The following is a 25,567-nucleotide window of genomic DNA, read 5'->3' as shown; positions in this document are numbered from 1 at the left end:
AAGTGACCGAAAACAATTGAATACGTCAATCAGTCCCAATTTATACCAAATCTCGTTGTTTTATCTAAAAAAATAAAAAAGTTATAGGGGTGAGCCACTTTTGAGAAGCACCGCTATATAGGGTGGTCCGAATTGTATTCCGGAAACTTCGGCAGCATATTCTGCAGATAAATATAAGTAAAAACCAAACCAAACCAAACCAAAAGTGGCTCACCCCCTATAACTTTTTTATTTTTTCAGATAAAACAACGAGATTTGGTATGATAGTATATGACATAAATTGGGATTGATTGACGCATTCAATTGTTTTCGGCCACTTCCGGTTTCACCGGAAATGACTGCAACTTTTGATTTTTAAATGGCACCCTCGGTAGTTTTTTACTTTATTCGATAAAAAATGACACTCTGAATCGAATGACATATCATAGGTCAATTTTTGACATAGTCACTCAAAAACAAATTCTATTTTAAATTTCAATCTAGAGTGCCATGGTTAGCCTGTGTTAAAAACACTAATTTTTAATCAAGAAACCTTGGAAAAATAGATTTAATCGTCTAATGTTTTTAGTGTCTTATCCTGGCCGGTCAAAAGATGCTCAAATCGTATTTCTAATCATATCTCAATTTTTTCAAATAGAACGAGGGTGGCTCATTAGCATATTTGGAAAAAGCATTTTTTTACGAATAATTTGATACCACACACTTGGTATTTTGAGTCAAATTGTCGTTATGAACCGCCTGTTACAATTTCAAATAAACCATATGTCAAAATGTCAAAAGTGACATATGATATGTCATTCGATTCAGAGTGTCATTTTCTATCGAATAAAGTAAAAAAATACCGAGGGTGCCATTTAAAAATCAAAAGTTCTAGTAATTTCCGGTGAAACCGGAAGTGACCGAAAACAACTGAATACGTCAATCAATCCCAATTTATACCAAATCTCGTTGTTTTATCTAAAAAAATAAAAAAGTTATAGGGGTGAGCCACTTTTAAGACGCACCGGTATACAGGGTGGTCCGAATTGTATTCCGGAAACTTCGGCAGCATATTCTGCAGAGAAATTTGATTTTGATGTCAATATAACTCTTATTTGTAGGGGGCGGCACTTACATGTATATTAATTGTTTTGAAGAGTAATAATTTTTATAGCGAAAACATTTATATTTCCGCGATTTTTTACGTAAAAAATGTCTCGTAGTAAAAATCGTTACGAGTAACCGTTCTCAAGATATTTAGTATGGAAAGAGTCAATACATGTCATTATTGACAAAAAATCACATATTGAGTAGATAGTTATTTGACTGAAATGAGATAAATTTGGAAACTTTTTATTTTTTTAAATTAATCATAAATTTTTCTTCGAAAAAATAATGATCCAAAAAATGAACTTTTGGCACAAAAACATTTCATATTTATGATTTCAGTCTAATAACTATTTTGTCAACTGTTTAATTTATGTCAATGATCACAGGTATTGATAATTTCAATTCCAAATATCTCGAGAAACATTAGTCGTAGCGATTTTTATCCAGAGACAATTTTTACGGACAAAGTCACGGAAATGTATATTTTTTACTCTGTAGTTTTATACAGGTACGGACGAAAAGTTATTACTCTTCAAACCAGTTAAAAAATATGTAGGTGGCGCCCTCTACAAGTAGGAGTCATATTGACATCAAAATCAAATTTCTTATGTCAAAAAACTCCCAGACACCATTTTTTATCCAAATATTGACGTTACTTCAGAGTTTATTTGGAAAAAAACGAAATAAAAATGAAACACCCTGTTTGTTCTACACCCTGTGTCTCCGAAATTAAGCATTTTAGGACATACATTTATAGGAACTTTTTTACTTATTTTTATCTACAGAATATGCTGCCGAAATTTCCGGAAAACAGTTCGGACCACCCTGTATACTCGGCGCCGGGCTGATTAACTGGAATTTAAATTTCCCGCTAGGGATTCAGGTGGTAGCACTGCTGTAAAAATGTCAAGTTATCACATTTATTTGTTTATTTCCTGACATTGCCATTCGTTTTGACACTATAGTTTTGTATTACAGTTATTCATATAAATGAATTATTGTGTTGTGATACCTTAAGCTTAAAATTTTTTACTACCAACGGAACATTGTTCTTTTTAGAACCTCTTTTAGTGCGAAGTTTATAAGATATCTTAATAGCCGTTGCAAAAAACTCATCGCAACCTTATTAAAATATTTTGAACGGGAAAGCGGTAGTAATTACCCTTTATTTCCCTTAAGTGCTGTTAAGGAGGTGAGTTTTGTTGATGTAAATAATAACTGTTTATATATTTATAATTAATTTATTTTTGTTTCCTAAAATATTTTGATTAAAAGAAAATATTAAAAATGGGCAACGCTGTGCCGGTCAAGCTTAATCACGTGACCAAAATTTTATTTGGTATATGATCTATATAATGTTTTTTTCGCTGTAAGATGTTGAAAATCGTTCATTTTCTTTTAAATTTTCCTGTATATTTTAGAAAAATTTTTATAACTGCCTGCTCACAGCAAATTTTCCGACGGTATAATTTCCCAATCTCTAATATTACTATGGTTAAGGCTTTACTCTATTGGCCCCTCTACACGTTGGCCAGTGCATTGGCCAATACGTTGACACACGTATTTTCGAGACCCCCCTACACGTTGGCCAGTGCGTTGGCCAATACGTTGGCACACGTATTGGGCAAGAAAATGAAAATCTGTCAACACGACGTTTAGTTTGTCTCGACGCCAAGATAAAAAATTGATATCCGGACGTTAGCGACTGTGACAATTTATTTAGTCAGCGCTTATAGATACTACCTTAGTGTGTACCATGTGTATACATTACCGAGTTAAAAAAAAATCAGGCAGTTTAATACCGAAATCAAAAGATTTTCTAGGATGATATATTTAGGTCAGTGAATCAGTTGACGCGCTCTGGATCCATTCGTCGCAAGTTCAATTCCCACCAGATGTACTTTTTTTAAGGTTTGATTAATTTGTTTTTATATTTTTTTTTCGTGATTTTTTTTTCAATTTTATTTCGAATTTGATTGATTTAAATTTTTGGATTTTAAAATTAAATGTCTCACAGTCAGTTGGTGTTTCTATGTTTTGCTGATTATTAGGCGTAAATTTTTAATTGATCGTCAAAATACCATGAAAAGTCTTGTCTTCGAGGCCCATCTACATTCTGAGTTTCGGCCCCCTAGCTCACATAGTGTCCGAGTTACGATGTTCCAAGATCAAAAAGTCAACGTTACCACTTTTGCTCCCGCGTCTCGTCTCGCGTTCCGTCTCGGCCGTGTTCCGGCCTTCTGTTTTTACTCCCATTGCGCGTAAAGAAGTTTCACTTCAAAAATTCTCCATTTTTTTTTCTCAAAATCTAGGCGATGTGGCGTTTTTTACAAGGGTCAAAAAATTTAGTAAATACTATGAGGTCCATTTTACGGAAAAAAAGTCGTCGGTAGAATTGTAAAATATTTTTATTAAAATTATTTAAGTAAGGGTGGGGGTAGTTCGTACCTTTCACCTTGTTAAAACACTTAGCAAAACATAGAAACACCAAATCTAGTTCAAATCGGAACATCGGTTCTTAAAATAATCTCCTTGGTGCCCTCTAACGGGCAAACAAAACACTTTTGTATAGAGGTAAATTGTGTCCAATGAACTTATCATGACTCCAAAAAAATAAGTAGTAGTTCTATATCCTGGAAACATTGAGACACCCCGTATACACACAGAAAAATATCATCGACCAATCACCGATCAATACCAACTCCCTTTGATGTGTCTTGAAAAAACCGACAAAAGATGGATCGGTCGCCAATGATTGGGCCAACTCGGCCAGTGCCGCCAACACGACCAATGGTACCCTCTACACGTTGGCCCAACGCATTGGCCAGCGTATTGGTCAACGCACTGGCCGACACATTGGCCAACGTGTAGAGGGGTCATTTTTTAAGTATCTTGAAAAAACCACGGCAAACGGATTGGTCGCTAATTCTTGGGCCAACTCGGTCAGTGCAGCCAACAGACCAATAGTCCCCTCTACACGTTGGGACGTTGGCCCAACGCGCTGGCCAGCGGATTGGCACATGCATTGGCCAACGTGTAGAGAGGCCAATGGTTACGGCACTAAAAGGGGTGCAAATACAGAAAAAATCAGGTGGCTCTCAGTTTTTTAAAAAAAATAAATAATTTTTTTTTTAAATTTCAAACTTGAATAAACTCGAAAAAATGTCTATACTTATGTGGCGGATTCATCTATCCAAAAAAATCCTTAAATAATAATATATATCCTTTGTAATTCTGAAAAATCAGTTTTATCAAAAGGTTTAAATTTTAGCGTAACTGATAAAAACGTTTGAAAATTAGACTTGGATTCTGCTATTGAAAATATAGAACAAAAATTACCTTTAGAACACGCGGATGAATATCGTGTTAGGTCAAAAATTATTCTAGAAAGACCTATTAAATTTAAACCTAATATTAATAGAGAAGAAAGGTTAGCTATTAAAAATTTAAAACCAGACAAAACAATTAAAATATTACAAGCAGACAAAAGTAATGCTACAGTAGTTATAGATTTAGACGAATATAATAACAAAATTACAGATCTTATAAATAACGGTAGTTACACAAAACTTTCAAAAGACCCAACACCAACTATTGAAAGAAAAATATACAGAACTTTATACAAATACAAACATATATATATATATATATTAACAGACTTACAACGAACATTATTAACACCCCATTACAGTAAACCACCTCATTTATACGGTTTACCGAAAATACACAAACAGGGTATACCTTTTAGACCTATAGTCAGTAGTATAAATTCTCCATGCCATCCGTTAGCAAAATTTTTACTAGACATATTAAATCCGATTGCAAATAACACCGATTCATACATTAAAAACACACCACACTTTATAGAAAAAATTTCAAAAATACATAATAACACCTAACAGTTTAATGGTTAGTTTTGACGTTGTTAGTCTTTTCACTTATGTGCCGGTAGATAAATAACTTAAAATTAGTTAGGGATAGATTAGAACAAGATACACATTTAATAGATAGAACAAAATTAAACATAGATAGTATTTTGGAATTGTTGACACTTTGTGTTAAAACTACTTATTTCCAATTAAATAATGGATTTTTTCAACAAGATTTCGGTATGGCTATGGGATCACCTCTCTCTCCTTTGTTAAGTAATATTTTTATGGAAGATTTTGAAAATAATACAATAAATAGTTTTTCAAAAAAGCCTGTAATATGGCTGAAATAGACATTTCTTTGGATTATATAAATTCTCGCGAACCTACCATAAAATTTACTTTAGAAGTAGAGAGAGGTAATCGTTTGCCATTTCTTGATGTTTTAGTGTCAAAGTTTCAAAATAAACTAATTTTAGATGTTTACAGAAAACCCACAAACACAGATAGATACTTAAATTTCACATCTAATCACAGTATAAGTGTAAAAAAGGTGTTTAAAAAGTTTATATGATAGGGCAAAAATAATATGTACAGACAACATTTCACTAAACAGAGATATAAACCACATAAAAAATACATTAATAAAAAACGACTACCCACGATATTTTATTGACAAAACATTAAACGAGAAATACAAACCCCAAATCATAGACACAATGATAACAATACACAATATATACAACTTACAATTCCATACATACGAGGCGTTTCGGAAAAAATAAGAAGGATAAGAAAACAATATAACATACGAACATCTTTCAAAACACAAAATGCACTTAGATCCATTTTATCACATACTAAACCAATAAATACAGAACAACAAACAAAAATTGTAATATACCAAATACCCTGTGAATGCGATAAATTTTACATTGGTGAAACATCTAGACCCTTAAATGTTAGAATTAAAGAACATAAAGATTATTTAAGGAAGGGAGATTTTCACAAATCTAAGATTTGTCAGCATTCTTGGGACACAGGGCACAGAATAAATTTTAATAACGCCAAAATTATAATGAAAGAAGCGATAGCCTCTAAAAGAAAAATAAAAGAGGCTTTTTTAATTCAATCTAATAAAAAAAAATGTATTGCTCATGCATCTGTAGATGTTAGTAATGTATGGCAATCGCTTCTTTGATTTTTAAGAACATAACGTAAATAAACATAACATAAGAAATTTAAAAATAATCATACAGAAAGTTTGGGATTTTTGGTTTTACCTTATTAAGTAATTGTTATCAGGTAGTAATTGTTAATTTTGAAGTTTAACTTAATATAATGTCATTTTAACAGAACGTCAACGATTTCTTGTAGACGTATCTGTTTTAAAAAGACGATGTTTTTCCGACGACGGAAAGAGAAAACTTTCCGAAACGTTAAGCACTTTTTTCTTTGTTAGGCAAGTTTTTATTACTGTAAACACAACTTCTGACAAGCAGCGTCCGTTTAGGTTTAACGCCCAGAAGTGTTTACAAAAAATAACTATTTTATTTTGTAGATTTTTCTTGCAGTGCAGTGGCGAAATACCCATAAAGGATTTTTTTGGATAGTTGAATAAACTCGGTTATTTTGGACTTAATTAATGAAAAACAGTAAAGAGAAAATATGTTTCTTTTATTGAGATCTACAAGCCCTGAGGGCAACGGCCTAGCTACGTTGAAACACCGGTTCCCATTAGAACACCGAAGTTAAGCGACGTAAGGCGATACTGGTGGATGGACGGGTGACCGGTTCGAAACTCTGTATTGTGCTGTTGTCCGATGGAAAAGTGGAAAAATCTATTGATACATACTGCTTATTCACGCCGGTTCGAGGCCGGATGAGATCAGATATCTCGTGAGTAAGAGTTAATTTAGAGCCTTCCTAATTCGGTAGGCCACTGACCATGATATGGCCGAGGACCGCGGTTAGGATTCCGCGTAAAAAAAGTAGGCCCCGTCCAGATTAGCCCTGGCAGCAAAAAGGAGACGTTAACTGAAATCTTTACTTTACTTTACTTTTTCTACCAGCCCTGAAAATATTTGCACTTACTTAAGACTCACCCTGCATATTTTTTGTGTTTATGCAATTATACAGGGTCACTGATGTGTATGGGAATGGTTGATTATTAGGCAAAATATACGAGGTACCGCAAAAAGTTAAATATAAAAGTTATAGGGTTTTTAAATACCTATTGGCGAGTAATAAATTTAAGTATACAGGATCGGTCATAAAGTCGTGTCACATCAAAGTTTCATTTTTTTAAATAAAACCCCCTGTATATTATTGCATATTTCAATTCCTCCTTCAATTCGAAATAAAAATCGAAATACACAAAGTACCTAAAACCAAGCATTTCCGAGTTATTGACTTTTGAAAATATCACTAATACAATTCGATTTGCCATTCTGCAGAAACTGATACTTAATAATATTTGACATTAATTCTCAAGTTAGTATTTATAGATGTATAAAATGAGATTATATTAAGTCTGGAAATTACAAAATTTTCGTTTAACATTTCAAATTATTATTGCTTAAAATTGAAGGAATAATTGAAATATGCAATAATCTACAGGGGGTTGCATTTAAAAAAAATAATTTTGATGTAGTAACAACCTAACCAACCAAAACTTTATGACAGACCCTGTATACTTAAATTTACTTATTAAACGAGCTAATAATCATTTAAAAACCTTATAACTTTTATATTTTACTTTTTGCGGTACCTTGTCTATTTTACTTAATAATCGACCGTGCCTATATGCAGGGCGTCCCAGGTTAAGCGTGCATTAAAAGTTTCTAGAGAACCACAATACCTAGATCGGATATTTTTTGCACATCATAGTTTTACAACGAAATTTATCGATTTAAAATATTTTCAATATGGCGGCACTTCCGGAAATACCGGAAGTTGACAGCAACTTTCTTATTTTAAATGGGTGCCCCCATTTTTTATACCATACATAAATTCTCTGTAAAATTTTATGAATATTGGTGTTAAACACTCTATACCTAACATTAACCGTTTTTGAAAAAAATAAATATTTAAAATTTTTGGACGAAAAAAACTACCTGTCAAAAAAATTTGTATAGCCTAAAAGTGAAATTTAGTGATTGCAACAGCTACTGTGACATAAAGAAAAGACATGTAGCTATCTATTTCAAAAATTAAATTATTCAAATGTCATATGATAATGGCGGTAGCTGTCATGGAATTGAGTGATTAAAAAGTTATCATAAATCATTTTTTTCAAATGGTAACCTACTTTTTTTTATTTCACTAGTGAAAAGATTTTACAATTCGTTACTTTTTAACTATACATGTTCGTATACCAAAAATAAATCGTTTTTAAGTTACTTAAGATTTAGTTTGAAAACGTATATTTTTCTTGATTTTATCTAGCTTCCTTTGACATTAAGTGTCAAAAAGTCACGACAATCTATTTCCATCTGTCAGAAAACAAATTATTTGAATTTCCTATATTGTAAATACTGTTGCCTTAAAAGTTTAAAAAGTGTATTTATAAAAATATATCTCGTATTTTCGCTCTTTAGTGATATCTAATAATTGATATTATTAATTATATTAATAATGTACTGTATCAACTCTGAAAAAAAACAACGCAAAGTTGGCTTGCAAATGATGATCGATAACATACTGCTTTTTGAACAAAGTGTCACAATACGACATGGCCAGATCTATTGTTTTACATCACTTGACGTTTAAAGTCATAGGCTACTTGTAAAAAACAAGAAAAAATGAAAAAAAAAAACTTTAAATAACTTAAAAATGATTTATTTTAGGTATAGGAACATGTATAGTCAAAAAGTAACGAATTGAAAAGCCTTTTCACTAGTGAAATAAAAAAAAGTGGGTTGCCGTTTGAAAAAAATGATTTATGATACTTTATTAATCTCTCAATACCATGACAGCTGCAGCCATTATTATAAGACATTCAAACATTTTAATTTTTGAAATAGATAGCCACATGTCTTCTCTTTATGGCGCAGTGGCTGTGGTAATCACTAAATTTGACGTTTAGACTACATATTTTTGACAGGCAGTTTTTTTCGTCCAAATATTTTAAATATTTTTTTTCTCAAAAACGGTTAATGTTAGGTGTTTGATATCAAAATTCATAAAATTTTACAGAGAATTTAAGTATGTAATAGAAAATGGGGGCATCTATTTAAAATAAGAAAGTTGTCGTCAACTTCCGGTATTTCCGAAAGTGCCGCCATATTGAAAATATTTTTAATCGACAGATCTCATTGTAAAAAAATGATGTGCAAAAAATCTCCGGTCTAGATATTGTGGTTCTCTAGAAACTTCTAATGCACGCTCAGCCTGGGACACCCTGTATATCAGCGACCCTGTAGTTTCTATCAACTACCTATTTGTTTCCATTGGTTTGATTTATTTGACGGTTCTATTTAATTTGGGTATCTAGCATAATTTCATAGCGAATTTACTCTGAATTCATTAGTAATTACCCGTTTTTTTTGGAATTTATAATTATCTTTCTTTTATCTTTTTTCTGTCTTCTGGCTACTGGCAATTTGAACCGTTGCCAACTTGTGGTCTGGTCACATAACGTCAGTCACAACATCGCCGGGTTTGCGTCGGTCGCCGGGTTCGCGTTACAAAACATTTATCGGTCTGATAGTAATTAATGTAGTGAAAGCTACCCGACAAAGATTTAACTAAAAATGTACCAGTTTACTGCGGCACATTATAACGCACATACACATACTATTCATACAAGCGAATTTTTATTTCATGTCATGCGAGTGTTAAAAATATTGCGCTATAGGTAATCCAATATTATCTCTTATCGGCGCAAACAAATAGGTATAAGTAGCACAAGATGTGTAGTTTACACAATAGGACTTTATCGTATACAGAATCAATGAGTTTAGTGTCTAACGCTGGTCTAACGTCACTGTCGTGTTAAAAGGATAAAAAATTATGTAGTATAACGTTGGTGTTCGAAAATAATGGGTTTATTAGCTAATACAGTTAATCCTTTAAAAGGTAAGCGCTATAAAAATAATTTGCTTCCGGATTGTCTTTACAAGAGGAAAAACTTTTTTATAATTGACATTTTGAGAAAAATGTATTCTTAATAAAAAAAATTGTTGCTTGTTCTAAAATGGTTAATACCGTTTATACTTTTCCAAATTTGCTTAACATTTTAGAGAAAATTAGAAAAACATGAAAATAAAGTTGATTTTTTTTTCTTTGAAAGTCCTAAAAATCAAAACCCGTTTCTGTAATAATATAGTTTCGTTTTTCTTCTTTGATAGACTGTTATTGCAGAATTTTAATTAACCTTATATTTCTTGCTGTTTTAAAATGTTATAGGTAGAAGCACAAAATTTATTTAGTTCAATGTTACGGAAAGGGTGATAAGTTTGAAGTGAAAATGTGATATCATAGAAACGCCTTCTGATTTTTAGGAAAAAATTCAACCATATTTTCATGTTTTCTTTAATTTTCCCTCAAACGGTATGGAAATTTGGAAAAGTATAAACGGGATTAATCATTTTAGAACAAACAAAACTTTTTATAAAGAATGCAATTCTCTCAAAATGTCAATAATAAAAAAGTTTTCCCGCTTGTAAAGAACAATTCGGGGACATATACTACATACTGCGTACATTTGGAATTATTAATTTATTATTACAAATTTTTCGTAAAATTGTAGGTAGATTGTCAATAAAAATGTGGTTTAGCACCAGTGCTAAAAGTAAATGACTTTTACCATCAGTGACATAATGCCACATTTTAGGCATTCATGCACTGACAGCATGCGTTGAAAATTACATTTTTACTGACGTTTGTAGAAAAAAGTTTTTTTAGAAATATACAAATTAATTCAGTGGGTATGTAACTATCCTCATCATTGAAAAGTTTACTGTAAATATGAGGGCTATTAGAAACCATTTTTACTCTTTATGTAGTTTTTTATGAGACATTTTGCAATACAAGCGAACATTTTTGCCTTTCCATATAATATAATTAATATCTCTTTTTAAATCAAATTAAAATCGATATTAGCATTGTTCAATACTAACCATATAATTAAGGAATTAATTAAGTACCATTGCGAAAAAAAAGTAGTACAACAAAATATGATTTAATCTGCTGGTCTATATTCTTGTGTCAGTGTCAGGTAATTTTTAAAAAATGCCTTTAACTTCAGAGCAAAAATCTATTATATTTACGCGATTCACGGATGGGATTCCCATAAGGGACATTGCAGATGCATTAGGGATAAACAAAAAAACAGTGTTGTTGGCTAAATCCAAAATTCAATATAATTCAAATATCCTTATAGACCAGGAGTTCTATCTGGGACTACTAATTCTTGTACTACTTTTTTTTTATCGCAATGGTACATAACTAGTAAACTATAGTCTGTCCAACGCGAGGACACTTGACAGTGACAGTGGTCTGTCATTTTATTTCACAGGCAAATTGAATTTTTTGGACATCGTCTTCCAAAATCGTGGTACCGGTTTTAGAACAAAAATCTAGAATCGACACAGATAGTTTTTGATAGCTGATATTTAATTAATGAATTTTACAACAAAAACATTTGCTGTAGACTATTGAGAAACAGAATTAAATTAAAATTAGAAAAATCCGTAATACCACTTGACTATAATAATTTTTAGCCGACCATACCAATAGGTATGGTAGGCTATTAAGATCGAAAAAATTTTTTTTTTAATTTCACTCAAAATGAGTTGGGTCATAAAGTCATAAATGACCTAAATACAAAATATTTTCATGGTGTCTGTCTGTCTGACCGTCTGTAACACGATAACTCAAAAACCACTAAATCGATTTTAACCAAATTTGGCACAAAAATACTGTGGCACCCGAGAATCAGGTTATTAGTTTTTGGTTGTGGTGGGGGGTTGGTAAGGAGGCATGGGAGGGAGTTAAAAATTTAAAAAAATCGTAACTCCAAAATTACAGTAGCTAGCGAAACGCGGTTTTCAATTTAAGATTAGGAATAATATTTGCAACAAAATTTGTAATAATATCAAAATTTCGAAACTGAGAAAGTATTTCCGACAAACACATAGATATGACATACCATTTTTGACATACCAATCAGCAGTAACAGCTTGCAGAGAAATTATTGCTACATGAATCGCTTTTGAGACAAATGTCGCCACCATTTTTTTGAATACACTTCGAGGACAGATAACTTTCGTCGGTTTTGGTTCATCTCGGAACAACCGATTGACAATTATTTCTAGGTTCATAAGAATCATAAGACTAAATCCAAGATTCATCACCACTGGTAATACTGTATACAGGATGCAACAAATTCGAGGTACGAGCACTGGTATCTCGGAAACCGTAAGAGATACGAAGACGAAGATGGTTAAATTCGAAGATGGTTAAATTGGGGCAACGAAGATGGTTAAATTCGAAGATGGTTAAATTGGGGCAAAATACGAAGATGGTTAAATTGGGGCAAAATTGCGCTTCAGGATGTTCACCAAGATGCCATCAAAAACGTTTTAAAAATTTCAAGGATTGCTGAGTTTTTTGGCAAAAACGGATTTTTCTGAATATCAATTTTATTTTTTCTTGGCGTTACTTTTTAGAAAATCAAAGAACTAATTGCACATTCTCATAGCTACTTTATTAGGGCTATCTGATAGTATTTTTATATTTTCAAATTAGCTGATAATTTGTGAGATACAGAGGCCAACTTAATTTTTTTAAATACGGACCTGCATTTTTTATATGATGTTTTGAAAGAACTCGGTCTCCTGAGTACAATGATATGCCACACTTGATACTTTTTCTTGTTTTAGGTACCTTAACAATAACAAAACTATTAAATTATTATTTAAAATAATTTCCAGTCTGAGTCAATTTAACCATCCTCGTATCTCTTACGGTTTCCGAGATACCAATGCTCGTACCTCGAATTTGTAGCACCCTGTATATATTTTTGAGTTTCCTGCGTTAAACCGGTGTAGTTTTTTGACATACATACATACATACATACTACATACATATATACTGCCATTACTAGCTGACGAGTATTTGACACGCATCAAAAGATGGTCACGCAAGGCATTTTCTTTCATGAGCTTTTCTGTGACTGAAAAGCCCGATACGTGATGTTATCTGCCTACCGCACTCCGGACATTCAAAAAACTCATTGCTTTGTTGCCTCTTTGCTTTTTGGTTGTCGCTGTTAACTGAGTTTATAATTCTTCTCCATTGAGTTCTATTGTGAGCTGCCTCTTCCCAATCATTCTGTATGTTAATCCCCTTTAAGTTTTCGTGGAAAGTTTGAGTAGTGCACCCGGCCTCCTCTTACCGTCTACAAGCTCACCGTAAATTCTTGCATTCTGCATACGTGACCAGCCCATCTTAAGCGGGAGTTTGTAACCATGACCTCAATACTCTCGCAGTTAGCTTTTTCAAGGACCGATACGTTTGAGATATGATGGAACCACCGGATTCTTAAGAGTTGTCTAATTGTCTCGGTACACTGCAAGTTTCGTTTTTGTACTCAAGTCATGATTGTAGAAAACGCTATCTTTTAATTTCCAGAATGCTCTTGAGGCGCTGCTAATCCTGTGCTGAATTTCAGAGTCGATATTGGCCTTTTCCGAAATCAAACTGCCAAACAAGTTTTTTGACACCACTTGACTCTATTTGTTTTTTGTTCTTCCGTCAACAAATGAGGTATCCAACGAGAAACTATTTTTTACAGAAAATTCTTCATGTAAATTTTACGAAGTCTTGAAATCCTCAATGAAGCTTTAATTTCACGATACGTCACATAGTCAATCTTCTGGGATCAGCTTACGTGCAGCATCGACGCTTTCCTGGGTGACTGTTTCTTGGTAGACCTGTTCTTGAGTCGTCACTAAGAATAATTAGTCCACATTTAAATTCTTCATACCAACGAGTAAGGAGAAATTCTCGATTGATGTGATGCTTCACTGCCGAAAGCAGAAACCAACTTGGCAAGACATTCTTTTCAATTTTATTGTTAATTTTGACATTTGATATATGTTGACAGGCGCATAGCATGTTTCTATATGCAAAATATAAAAGACAACCTCGCATAAATATCAAATAGAACCCAAGCTGTACCTTTTTGAAAACATCCCTTTTTGACCTCCAAAAATTTAATCACATATTTTTTAAAACTTACTAATTCAAAATAATCTAACTACGTAAGTGGTATAATGCAAAAACCATATAGAAACATATACATTATTAGTTTAAAAAAGGTTCAAAGCACCGCAAAAAATATCTTTGTTGCCAAGCTGAAACAATATCCAACATTATATTTATGTTCGTGTGTAATACATCTGACAACACAATAGTTTAATTGTTTACAAGAAATAAAATAAACGGAGCTAGGTCTTTTCAGTTTTATTACTTAAGCTGCAAATGAGTTTGAAGAAGCGCATTGAGTTAATAACAGAGTAATATCGGACAAAACTAGATTTTCTTCAGAAGAAATATTTTACTGCATACTTTTACAAAATCCTTATTCAGTTGTCATCTTCTATGAATATTCATACTAGATGGCACCATAACCACCGAATATTATGCCATAACACTCTATTCCATAGCTTGATACAAACTGTCAATGGTATATGTTACGTTACCAATATGTTACGCCTTTGTTAAATAAAATATAACATAGTATGAAAATGTTAAAAGATGTTATGTATGTATTTTATGGGTAATTTTGATGTATAGTCTGTCCATCCAGAGGATACATCATAGATACATGACAGTGACAGTTTTGTCAGTCATTTTAATATAAAGGTAAATTGTATTTTCTGTCGTTTCATGAATGCCGTCAGTCGAAATTTTGAAATTTTCCCTGATTATGAAAATTCCATGTGTAGAGAAAATTGCCTTACTGCAAAAACGAGTTTAAATTTCTCAAGTTATGTTGCGCGTTGTATTGTGAGAGAAAAACAATTCGGGGAAATTAAACAAATTCCCTGACTCGAAATTAGGGTTTCCAAAAAGGCTTTTGGAAATTCCGGACAAGTGAACTAGAAATCCGGACAAATGAACTCTGAAATCTAGACAAAAGCCGGATGTCGCAAAAAAGAAGCTATAAATTTATTTATGAACTTTTACAGGAGGCAAATAATAGCCCCGAAATCAGCAAAATATAACCCAAAAACACATTCACTTTTCAGGAGTGCACCAAAGGCGACAAATTTGAGCGCCAAAGTATAGAAATGGGACTTTCGAACATGCGTATCGGTTAAATAGAGCTGTAGCATCGTAGAGACTAAAATATTCAACAAAGTAACTGAGACATTATGTTTGTTCCAACCGGACGAGAGAACCGTCCTAGAACAGTAATTTACTATCAGTTAATTCATTTGTTAATCTTGCCAAACGATCAAACTTTTCAAACTATAAGTGAGCGACTAGAAATTACCGTCCCAGGATCGGTTCTAGGTCCGGTTGGAACGAACCTATTAATTCAACTGTAACTGTAAAGTATTTTACTAAGTTAAGACACTTTAAAAATCTGGACATGTCCGGGCAAATCCGGACGTATGGAAATCCTACTAAAAGCCAAAGCCCGTTTAATAATAAAACTTAAGGTAAGAAAATCCGAAAGTTTGCCCCAAGGGGTCGTAACAGCAACACAAAAACGAAAATACTAGTTTTCTCTTAAATTTTCTTAATTCAGGTATGTTGAAAATATACACATTCCAATATTTAACCAATCAAATGTATATTTTTACTTTTATTAGCTTCTAGCCCTATCTATTCTCTATTCTCCCTTCTTGCTCTTCCATGTTTATCTACTGTTACTACAGCAAAAAAAACACTAAATCACCACACATGTTTTGGTGTATTGTGGTGATTTAGTGTTGTTTTTTGCCATAAACTGTATCATAAAGATTTTCACAGTAGTCACTAGATGGCATTGTTTCAAAATAGTCCAAATAATGTTGATTTTCTCAATAAAAAAATTAAATGGTATGCTATGGCTATTTAATTTAAATTTCATGATGATGCCTATGACTTTGGTTCAGAAATTTGATGATGATACCTCGAATCTAAAACTTCATATGGACACAAAATGGATACAAAATTGCCATTTTGTAGTGGAGGAAAAGTTACAATTGCAAAGCGGAACTTTTACGTCTAAAATTTCCAAAAACCCAAAACACCTTGTTATATTCTATTATTTTTGAACCACCCTTAACATAAGAAATAATTAAGAAATATTGTTTGTTGGTGTTCCTGATCAAATACTGTAAACACTCATCTATTACTCCAATACATATATCAACTGTAAGCCTGAGATATAGTTTAATCTTATTATTAGCACATTAAGAGGTTTGTTTTCTTGTTATTATATTTATAACTTTATTAAGCTCTATAAATCATTATCTATGAAAAATCAAAGCGACCGAATGTCATTACAAATAGCAGTAACACTATAACTTGCAATAAAATAGCTAAAATTCAAACAGTGATTAATACCTATTACTATAATCAATATAATCGTTGATCTGATTGATATTTTGAGGCAATTTACAATATGTCCCCGAATCGTCTTTACAAGAGAAAAAGTTTTTATTTTTAACTTATAAGAAAAATGCATTATTATAAAAAAATTGCCCTAAAATGGTTAATCCCGTTTAAGGTTGATTCTCTCACTATACCTTCCGATTTCATTCTATATCTGTTCCGTATTTTTTATTGTATTGACGCTATACATAAGTTTCCTTTCCGTATCAGTCCCATACTTTTTATTGTACAATTTATATCATTACGAAAGTTTTATTTTAAAAATTTGTATCTTTTGAAAAAGGTAATAGATTTAATGAAGAGGTGAAAGAATGAATAAATATCAGCAACATTTTAACAGAGCTGGTACAAATGTGAGAACTTGACAACGCTGTTTCCGATGCGCTTCAGTTCGTCCGCAAAAAAAGTATGGAAAGAAAGAATATGGAACGGAAGGGAAACGGAACTGTTAGTGTGCATTGTCCTATTCATTTACATGATAAAATATTTTATGTAAACGGAAGGGAAATGGAAGGGAGCTGATATGGAAGGTATAGTGAGAATCAACCTTTATACTTTTCTAAATTTCCATACGGTTTTAGAGAAAAATAAAAAAAATATGAAAATACGGTTAAATTTTTTCCTAAGCCTCAAAAATCGTAGAAGTCCTAAAAATCAAAACGAATTTCTATGGTAATATCATTTGCAGAGCACAAGGGAAAAACGATGAGTGTCCAAAAAAGACAAATGTCCAGAAAAGCGTTTTTTAATTCAAATTACGCAAGGACTTATCGTTTTTCCCATTTTTAATATGCTTGTTTTTATGTCGCTGTCGATATTCCCGTTTATTTAGGTACCATTAGGTGTAGCTTTTTAAGACGGAAAATATTATGCATTAAGACCAAATTAACAAAAAATGGACTTTCATCGAATTTGGTTTCGATTCTTTGATTTTTTTAGGTTATTATTAATTTTGATTAAATGTATATCACCCTGTCCAATATCTAGTATCACCCTATTTCTAACATCGAACTAAGTAAATGTTGTGCTTCTTTAACATTTTAATAATCAAATAATATCACCATTAATGCGTTAATTAAAATTAATAATAATAATAGACTAATATCATATACTAGATAATAAAAAATTATTCATATTTACTGACTAGGAAGAAACCAAACTATAAAAAATAGATACCAAGTTATGTTTCTATGTTTATAATGCGCAGTGTCAGAAATCGATCCGTCTAATGTTGCCATATCAATCATTCACTTGACACACAAAAGTTAGATTTTTCAATTTGGTCATGTGAAATTGCAATTAATAAGTGAATGCTAATGATTTAGCAATATTATTCAAGGCGCGAAGGTAATAACTTATTAAAAATATTCGATACAAGTAGCGTGAATATTTTCTAATGTCATCATAAATTTAAAGTAATTAAATGTCAAAGGCAGGTAAAAGATAAGTATAACTTCTAAAAACACCTTCTATACCTTTATAACAATATTTATAAAATTAATTTTTGTTTAACAATATCTCAATTTAATTTCTAAATACATAATCTTCTGAGATCTTAAGGCAATTGCGGAATAAAGCAATAGTTATTTATGGCATATTATACATATTTCACAGCATTATACACTCACCGGCACGAAAAACGGGCACCTTAAAATTTTAATGTATGTTAAAGTTTAATAATATATTTTGTTGTCGTCGCCCGATTTTGATGATTTCTTATGCAATACGTAGCTAAATTATTTGACTTTTTTTGTATCTCTTTCTAAATTAAAAATGAAAGTTCCCATCTGTTAATTATATGAGGGAAAACAAAATGTTGATGTTTTGGTGAAATTTTGAACATCCTGTGGCATATGTTAAGACAGAAGGGAATTTAAAAATCATTTTGTTATTTAGGTACATCCTTTCCCGATATTTTGCTTTTTGGTTCATCTCAATAACTTGATTTTTGTTGAAGATATTCGCTTTTGAAGAAGACACTAAGATTTTTCCGTTATTTTTACATAACCATTGCTTTGCTTTTGGTCGTCGCGTCGCATCGGTTGGATAAGATATTAATTTTATTGGTTGAAACCGTTTATTGGATAATACGAATCGCTTGTGATTGGTCAGTTTGGATTAGTAGTGGGAACTATCGAATGAATACTATCGAAACATTCGATAGTTGCAATTCATTCGAATAATTCGATAGCTAGTAAAAAAACATTCGTTGAAAACTATTCGAATAAAAATTATCGAATAGATGCGTCATCTGCCTTGAAATATTGTATTCTAGTAATTCGGCAGCAAAAACCATTCATTTAATGCAAAAGAATATATACACTGAAAAGAGAATAACCAACCACTTCCTGAGGGCCAAAAAAGCCCAGCGAAAAATTTGTCAACAAAAAAGTAAGATTAGTTTATAGTTGTCAAAATATCCGTTATCGTACGAAACAGGGGTTAAATATTGTGGCGCGAAAACGCTATAACGTGAAAATACGACTTTAGTTAATATTTGTTTTCCTTTTATAATATTCACTTTTTTTAATATTTTAATATAGTAGTCAAATATATCAGATTTAATCAATACTTTTTTGTAAAAGGTAAAATTACATTTGAAGGGCCCAGGGGAAAAACTTGATAAGCCAGTTTCTTAATTTTAGGATTTTACAATATTATAGTAGGTTTAACTGCTCCGTACAAAATGTATAAACTCTGCAGGGCAATAAGTTGTTAAGTCCCATGATATATGCCTAGTAAAAATATAGCATATTATTACTATTAGTCCAACCTACAGCAATTTCAAATAAAAAAATAATGGTATTTAAGATAATTACAAAAAAACTAATTTTAAAAAGTTTTAACCTATAACTCTAAAACTATACATTTCCATATCGATGTTTATAGGAACTTTCTTTCATATTTTTTTATGAGGAATGAATGGGTACTTATTTATACGTTCGCAATTTTGGTATTAAATGTTTTTAAAGGTTGTTATTAGACTTGGATCAAGGCAAATTAACAAACTTGCGTTTATCTCATCAAGGCGGCCGAAATCGACAAAATATGAAGAGACAACTTTTAATCGGCACCCCCTTGGTGAATGTCGACACTTCTTTAGCTTTAAAATATGTCGCATTTATAGTAACTTTTACCCTCAAAATTGCATTCGAAACGCTAAAGTACTTGGAAGAAAGTTATAATAAATCGAAAAAATATTAAGACTTTAACACCCTGTAACTAAGAAACAAAGCAAAATTGGACCTATGTTGATATGAAATAAATCTTATTTTTACGTGAGGAATCTCCCCCCAAGAGATGGAACGTTTTTTGAAACACCCTGTTACTATACATGGTGGTCCGAAGTGTATTGCGGAAACTTCGGCAGCATATTCTGCAGATGAAAATAAGTCAAAAAGTTCGTATAAATATATGTCCTAAAATGCTTAGTTTCGGAGATACAGGGTGTATAGAAGTTGCATCTTTATTTTAATTTTTTCCAAATAATTTCTGAAATAACATCAATATTTTGATGAAAATTGGCGTCTGGGAGTTTTTGGCATGAGAAATTCGATTTTGATGAATTTTGGAAACACATGGTGTAGAAGCTTCATTTTTATTTGGACTTTTTCCATATAATTTCTGCAGTAACATCAATATTTGGATGAAAATTAGTATCTAGGAGTTTTTTGACATGAGGAATTTGATTTTGGTCCTATTCGTAGGGGGGCGCCACCTACATGTATTTTAACTGTTTTGAAGAGTAATAACTATTCATGCCACAACCAACTATTCAGTGTAAAAATATACATTTCCGTGATTTTTTACGTAAAACATATCTCTTGGTAAAAGTCGCTACGAATAGCCGTTCTCAAGATATTTAGAATGGAAATAGTCAATACGTATCATAATAATTGAGAAAAAAAATAAACATATTGAGTAGATAGAGTTATTTGGCTGAAATGATAAATTTGGGAACTTTTTATTTTGCATGTTTAATTTATGTTAATGATGACAGGTACTGATAATTTTCATTCCAAATATCTCGAGAATCATTAGTCGTAGCGATTTCTACCAAGAGACTTTGTTTACGTAAAAAACATCGTAAATATATATTTTTTTACTCAGTACTTTTATACAGGTACGGACAAAAAGTAATTACTCTTCAAAACAGTTAAAAAATATGTAGGTGGCGCCCTCTACAAGTAGGAGTTATATTGGGCGCGTTCAGGGCCGCTGTTATATTGGGCGCGTTCACAGCCGCTGACATTCAGCGTAGAATTTCGCTGACCAGCAGTTTACGATATTCCCTAAACGGCACAAAGCAGCAAAAAGAACAAGAAACAGTAGCTGTCTCATGGGCTCTCTGTCTACTATAAAAATTGATAATACAGTATTAAACATTAAATTTCTAAAAAATAACAGTTTATAAAAATAGTTTCACCAATACACCTAAACAGAGACCTAAACAAAACAACTTAAAATAACAGGAACTGCCAGTTCGACCAAGTCACCTTTTCCGCATTTTTTTTCGATAGTATGGGACAAATAAAATTACTGAAGGTGTAAATACCCTACAATAAAAAAAAACGACGTCAGGGGTGATGTGGAGGTGAAGATTGCTGTTATCTACTTTATAAGTAAACTTATATAGGGAATATTATATCGATCGTTATTTCTAAGCCAACTATAGGCGCAATTTTTTTCGATCAGACCATATTATAATTACAATCAACAGTTATTTATGCTGATTTAGATTTTTTCAGAAAGTAGTATTTTTTCTTAATTTCATTGTATTGAGAAAATTCGACATGAGATGGAAATCAAGTTGAATTTTCTTTATTTCTTCAACTTCTTCGATCTCCATTTACAAGTCTTTTTCGAACGTTTTAGAATAGTTTTAGATTAACCTACTGCTTTGTAACTTTTTTGGCAACAAATATCTCCTATTTTTTAAAGACTCGATTAACTACGATTGACTACAAACTTCAACAAACCATAAAAAGTAAACAAAAAACTGAGAAAATTAAAGTTATTTTTAGTTATTTTATATTAGTTAACCACAGATAAGGAAATAATTAAGGCTGACTTGCCTCAGCCTAAATATTAACCGCTGAGAATTTTGCACAGCGGCTGCCTGTTGCTGTTCGTCAGAATAGTTAGGGAAATCGCTTACTCAGCCACTCAGCCGCTGACCGTCCCTGAACACGCCCATTGACATTAAAATCAAATTCCTCATGTCAAAAAACTCCTAGATACTAATTTTCATCCAAATATTGATGTTACTTCAGAAATTATATGGAAAAAATCCAAATAAAAATGAAACTTCTACACCCTGTATCTCCAAAACTAAGCATTTTAGGACATACATTTATACGAACTTTTTTTACTTATTTTCATCTGCAGATTATGCTGCCGAAGTTTCCGGAATACAATTCGGACGACGTATACTATTTATTACTTCCATTAATGGTTTCTAATACTGAATCTCTTTTTTTTCAGAAAATTCAAAGATGGCAACGTCAACTATTCGCAGATACAAAAGACTAATTACAGTTGTAATTTTAATATTAGTGCTAGTAATTGCCACTAACATATTAACTTATTCGCCTCAAATGAACGAACTGGTAGAAGAGGATGGCATATTATTATTGGATCTGGAGCCAATAGAAGAAGAAAAAATTACAAAATGGTGGGAGAGAAGAAAAAACATGGTAGGCCATCCTTTAAATACATCTAGATAATTAGGGATTGCATTATCGGCTTATCGATTTACCGATAAAAAGTCCTAAAAACACGGTAAAATGGTATCGGTAAATCATCTTCAAATACCGGTAATTTTGGTAGTCATTAAAAAATACTCGTAAATATACGTCTATACTACTCTATAGAAGCCCGATGTCAAGTTTTTCTGAACTCGAAATTTTCGAAGTTTTTATTACCATTTTTATTACGATTACAATAGATTTCTTACAATACTCGTATTTATTGTATAATGCTATTAAAATATTCATAATTTTTATTACCCTTTTCAAGAAATACTGTAAAAAATTTATTATTTTGGAGTTAAATTGCGCCGAAACAACCGTTATAATTTTTAATCACAGTATCGCAACCGAGGGACTAACAGCTGGGATAAAATTTGTACATGTATTGCGCATTACATGCTTTTCTAAAAGTAATACCGCTAATTCCAATAGAATGCCACTAATTACTTCGTAATGCGACATTTTTGGTAGTAATCCCAACTGATTCAGTTTGGTAGTATTACCAGCTTTCAGTTGAACTGAATGCTAGGAATGCCAATGTAATACTGCGTAATTCCGGTAATGCCATCATAATGCAATGAAATTTCTATAATACCAGTAATGCCATTATCATCGTACATAAACAAAACTAGTATGATCAGTCTGTAGGTAGGTATTTTTGCAGATAATCTATTTAATACAAAAATTATTACTACTTAGGTATACCTATTCAAAATTGGGAGGGGATATATTAGTATCTCCAAAAAAATCCTTTATGGGTATTTCGCCACTGCACTGCAAGAAAATCTACAAAATAAAATAATTATTTTTTGTAAACACTTCTGCGTTAAACCTAAACGGACGCAGCTTGTCAAAAGTTATGTTTACAGTAATACAAATTTGCCTAACAAAGAAAAAAATGCTTAACGTTTCGGAAAGTTATCTCTTTCCGTCGTCGGAAGCAAAAAATACAAAGAATAAAGAAAAAAACTATTTCAAATATTTAAATTCAACTATTCGAGAACACTTTACTTTTTTAAAACAGATACGTCTACAAGAAACCGTTGACGTTCTGTTAAAATAATAATAAATAGTTCTGTTTGATATATTAGTATCATGAAAACCTAAAGAGATGGTTAAATAGAAAATGGTTTTAGAAAATTTTCGTTGTAATTAAGTGCCATATAGTTTGCGCCTTTATCTCGTTTGGTTTTTGACATTACATATTTTGAAAAAACTAAAATGACGCATTTTTCGTAAATATCATGTAAAAATCAGAGGCTGTCAAAATCTGAAATAAAAAATCCGGTTTTGTATTTAAATAAAATCTGATTACTTAAAGATATTCTTTTTTTATCTCAAAAGTTGACCACTAATTTCAAATTAAAAAATTGATCTTTGTATTTCTAATCTTTTTATCTTTTATAGTTTTCAAGACACCAATATTGGAGACACAGGTATTCTTAAAAATAGTTTCTTACATGAACCAACACTCAAATCAACATTAATACTAATTTAGATTTTAAGATTTCTTACTGCTACACATTGTTTTCTTCACATCTTTGTAGAGTTTAACAATTGCTAATTTATCTTGTCTCCGCAACTGAAATGGTCCTGTTCCAACGATTTTTATTGGTCCATAAAAAATGTAATTTTTGTCTACGGATTGGACATCATTGTCGTGGGGCCATATACAATTATCTAAATCGGGTTTCAAAAATTTAATTATATATTCATGTTGATGTTCATTATTGGACATTTTTATAAGTCTACCGATATGCCAATTATCTTCATAAGCCACTGCATAATAATTTTCAGTCTATAGTGTAATTTCTTTGTCTTTCTTATTATCTTGTTCGGTTATTTCTTCAATATCGTCAAATTCTTCATTTTCAAACTCGCTTTCCGTTTCATAATCAGTTGTTGATCCCTCTGTTTCGCTTTCAGTTTCACTCAGCTCATTTTTATTTTTTTAAGGTGCCTTTTTTTTATTGTTTTTATCTTTGCTTTGGTTTTAGAATTGCCCTTTGTTTTTCTGTTAGGACCCTTTTTCGTTTCTGAATCACTTTTCATGCGTCTTACACGTAATAAACGATCAGACGATAGACGACCTTTTTTGTCAGAAAAAAGCCAGCAGAGTGTCGATTTACTAAGTTTAATTATCTTACCAATTACTAACACATTTAAAAACCTAATGTCATCATTATTCCCTTTTCCTGAATAATCTTTAATGTTGATACACTCTCAAAACCTAGAGCAGTCGAGGATAACTGATTGGAAATAATTTGAAGATCCTGATGTATTTCTTCAGATACTTGATATGAATACGGCGTAATTCATATGTAATGCCTTGCAATATTATCGTAATACCTTGTAATACCAGGTAATATATTATAAGGGCATTATAAGGGATTACCACGGCTTTATAATTATACGATATTATACGATGGCATTATAATATAATGCCATCGTAATTCCTGTAATGCCGAGTAATGTCAAGTAATGCCAACTTAATGCCAACTTAATTCCGGTAATGCGCACATAATGCGTCGTAATGCCACATAATTTGTACATGTATTACCAACAGTTGTTAGCCTCTCGATCGCAACCAATAAAAGTTGCTGTGGAGCATTTAGTTGCAGAAATTTAGAGTTGGGATTTTGACCGTCAAAATCTTTTGTGGTCAATTGTCCAGTCAATTGACTGGTCAATTGACAAAGCACCAGTCAAATTCTTTCGTGATTCTAAAAGATTAAAAGTAGGAGGAATTACATTTATACGTATATTAGTGATTAAAAAACAGTAAACAAAAACTAAAGAATACAACAAAACGAAACATTACATTAAATGATAATTAAATTTAAAAGTTTTATATAAAATTTAATATTAATTTAAATGTAAAGCGTGGTCCACACGCGGCAACTTATCGTACGATTTGTTTGCATTACATTAAATGATACAAAAAAGACAGTAACCGAACAAGACTAAAAATTTTTAAACAAATATAAAGCCATTCTGAGGTAGCGAAAAAAAATGCATAATAGCAATAAAAAAATACTAATGAATGGTGGTAGCACAGGCTAATCTAGATAACGGAATCTCATCTTCATCACAGTCATCATTGAACTCATTGAGTCAGCATTAAAGCAGCCAACTAACAATTCTTTCGCGTCAATTCTCTCTCTTTCACAAATCTCAGTAAAATAAGTAAACCTAGACGTTTCTAAAATATCTGTTGTTACGATGATATTTCGTTAATTACAT

General features: G+C 31.8%; 1 protein-coding gene across 5 annotated transcripts in view; it reads left to right on the top strand.

The window, feature by feature from the left end:
• LOC115874398 (glycoprotein 3-alpha-L-fucosyltransferase A-like) overlaps nucleotides 1-25,567 on the top strand; it is an 86,731-nt gene that overhangs the window by 52,942 nt on the left and 8,222 nt on the right. For 3 of the 5 annotated variants that reach the window (XM_030889559.1, XM_030889557.1, XM_030889556.1), the window contains exon 2: nucleotides 22,059-22,270. In XM_030889559.1, coding sequence (XP_030745419.1) covers nucleotides 22,070-22,270 — 201 coding nt within the window. In that variant the 5' untranslated portion in view covers nucleotides 22,059-22,069. Of the gene's footprint in view, nucleotides 1-9,611; nucleotides 10,038-17,898; nucleotides 17,922-22,058; nucleotides 22,271-25,567 lie in introns of those variants that run through there. The other 2 variants (XM_030889555.1, XM_030889558.1) reach the window with 2 other exon arrangements.

This window comes from Sitophilus oryzae, unplaced genomic scaffold, assembly GCF_002938485.1.
Source record: "Sitophilus oryzae breed Bouriz unplaced genomic scaffold, Soryzae_2.0 scaffold_1274_pilon_pilon, whole genome shotgun sequence".
Taxonomy (NCBI): domain Eukaryota; kingdom Metazoa; phylum Arthropoda; class Insecta; order Coleoptera; family Curculionidae; genus Sitophilus; species Sitophilus oryzae.
Note: the sequence above shows the minus strand (reverse complement) of the source record. Positions and strands in the feature narration are given on the sequence as shown.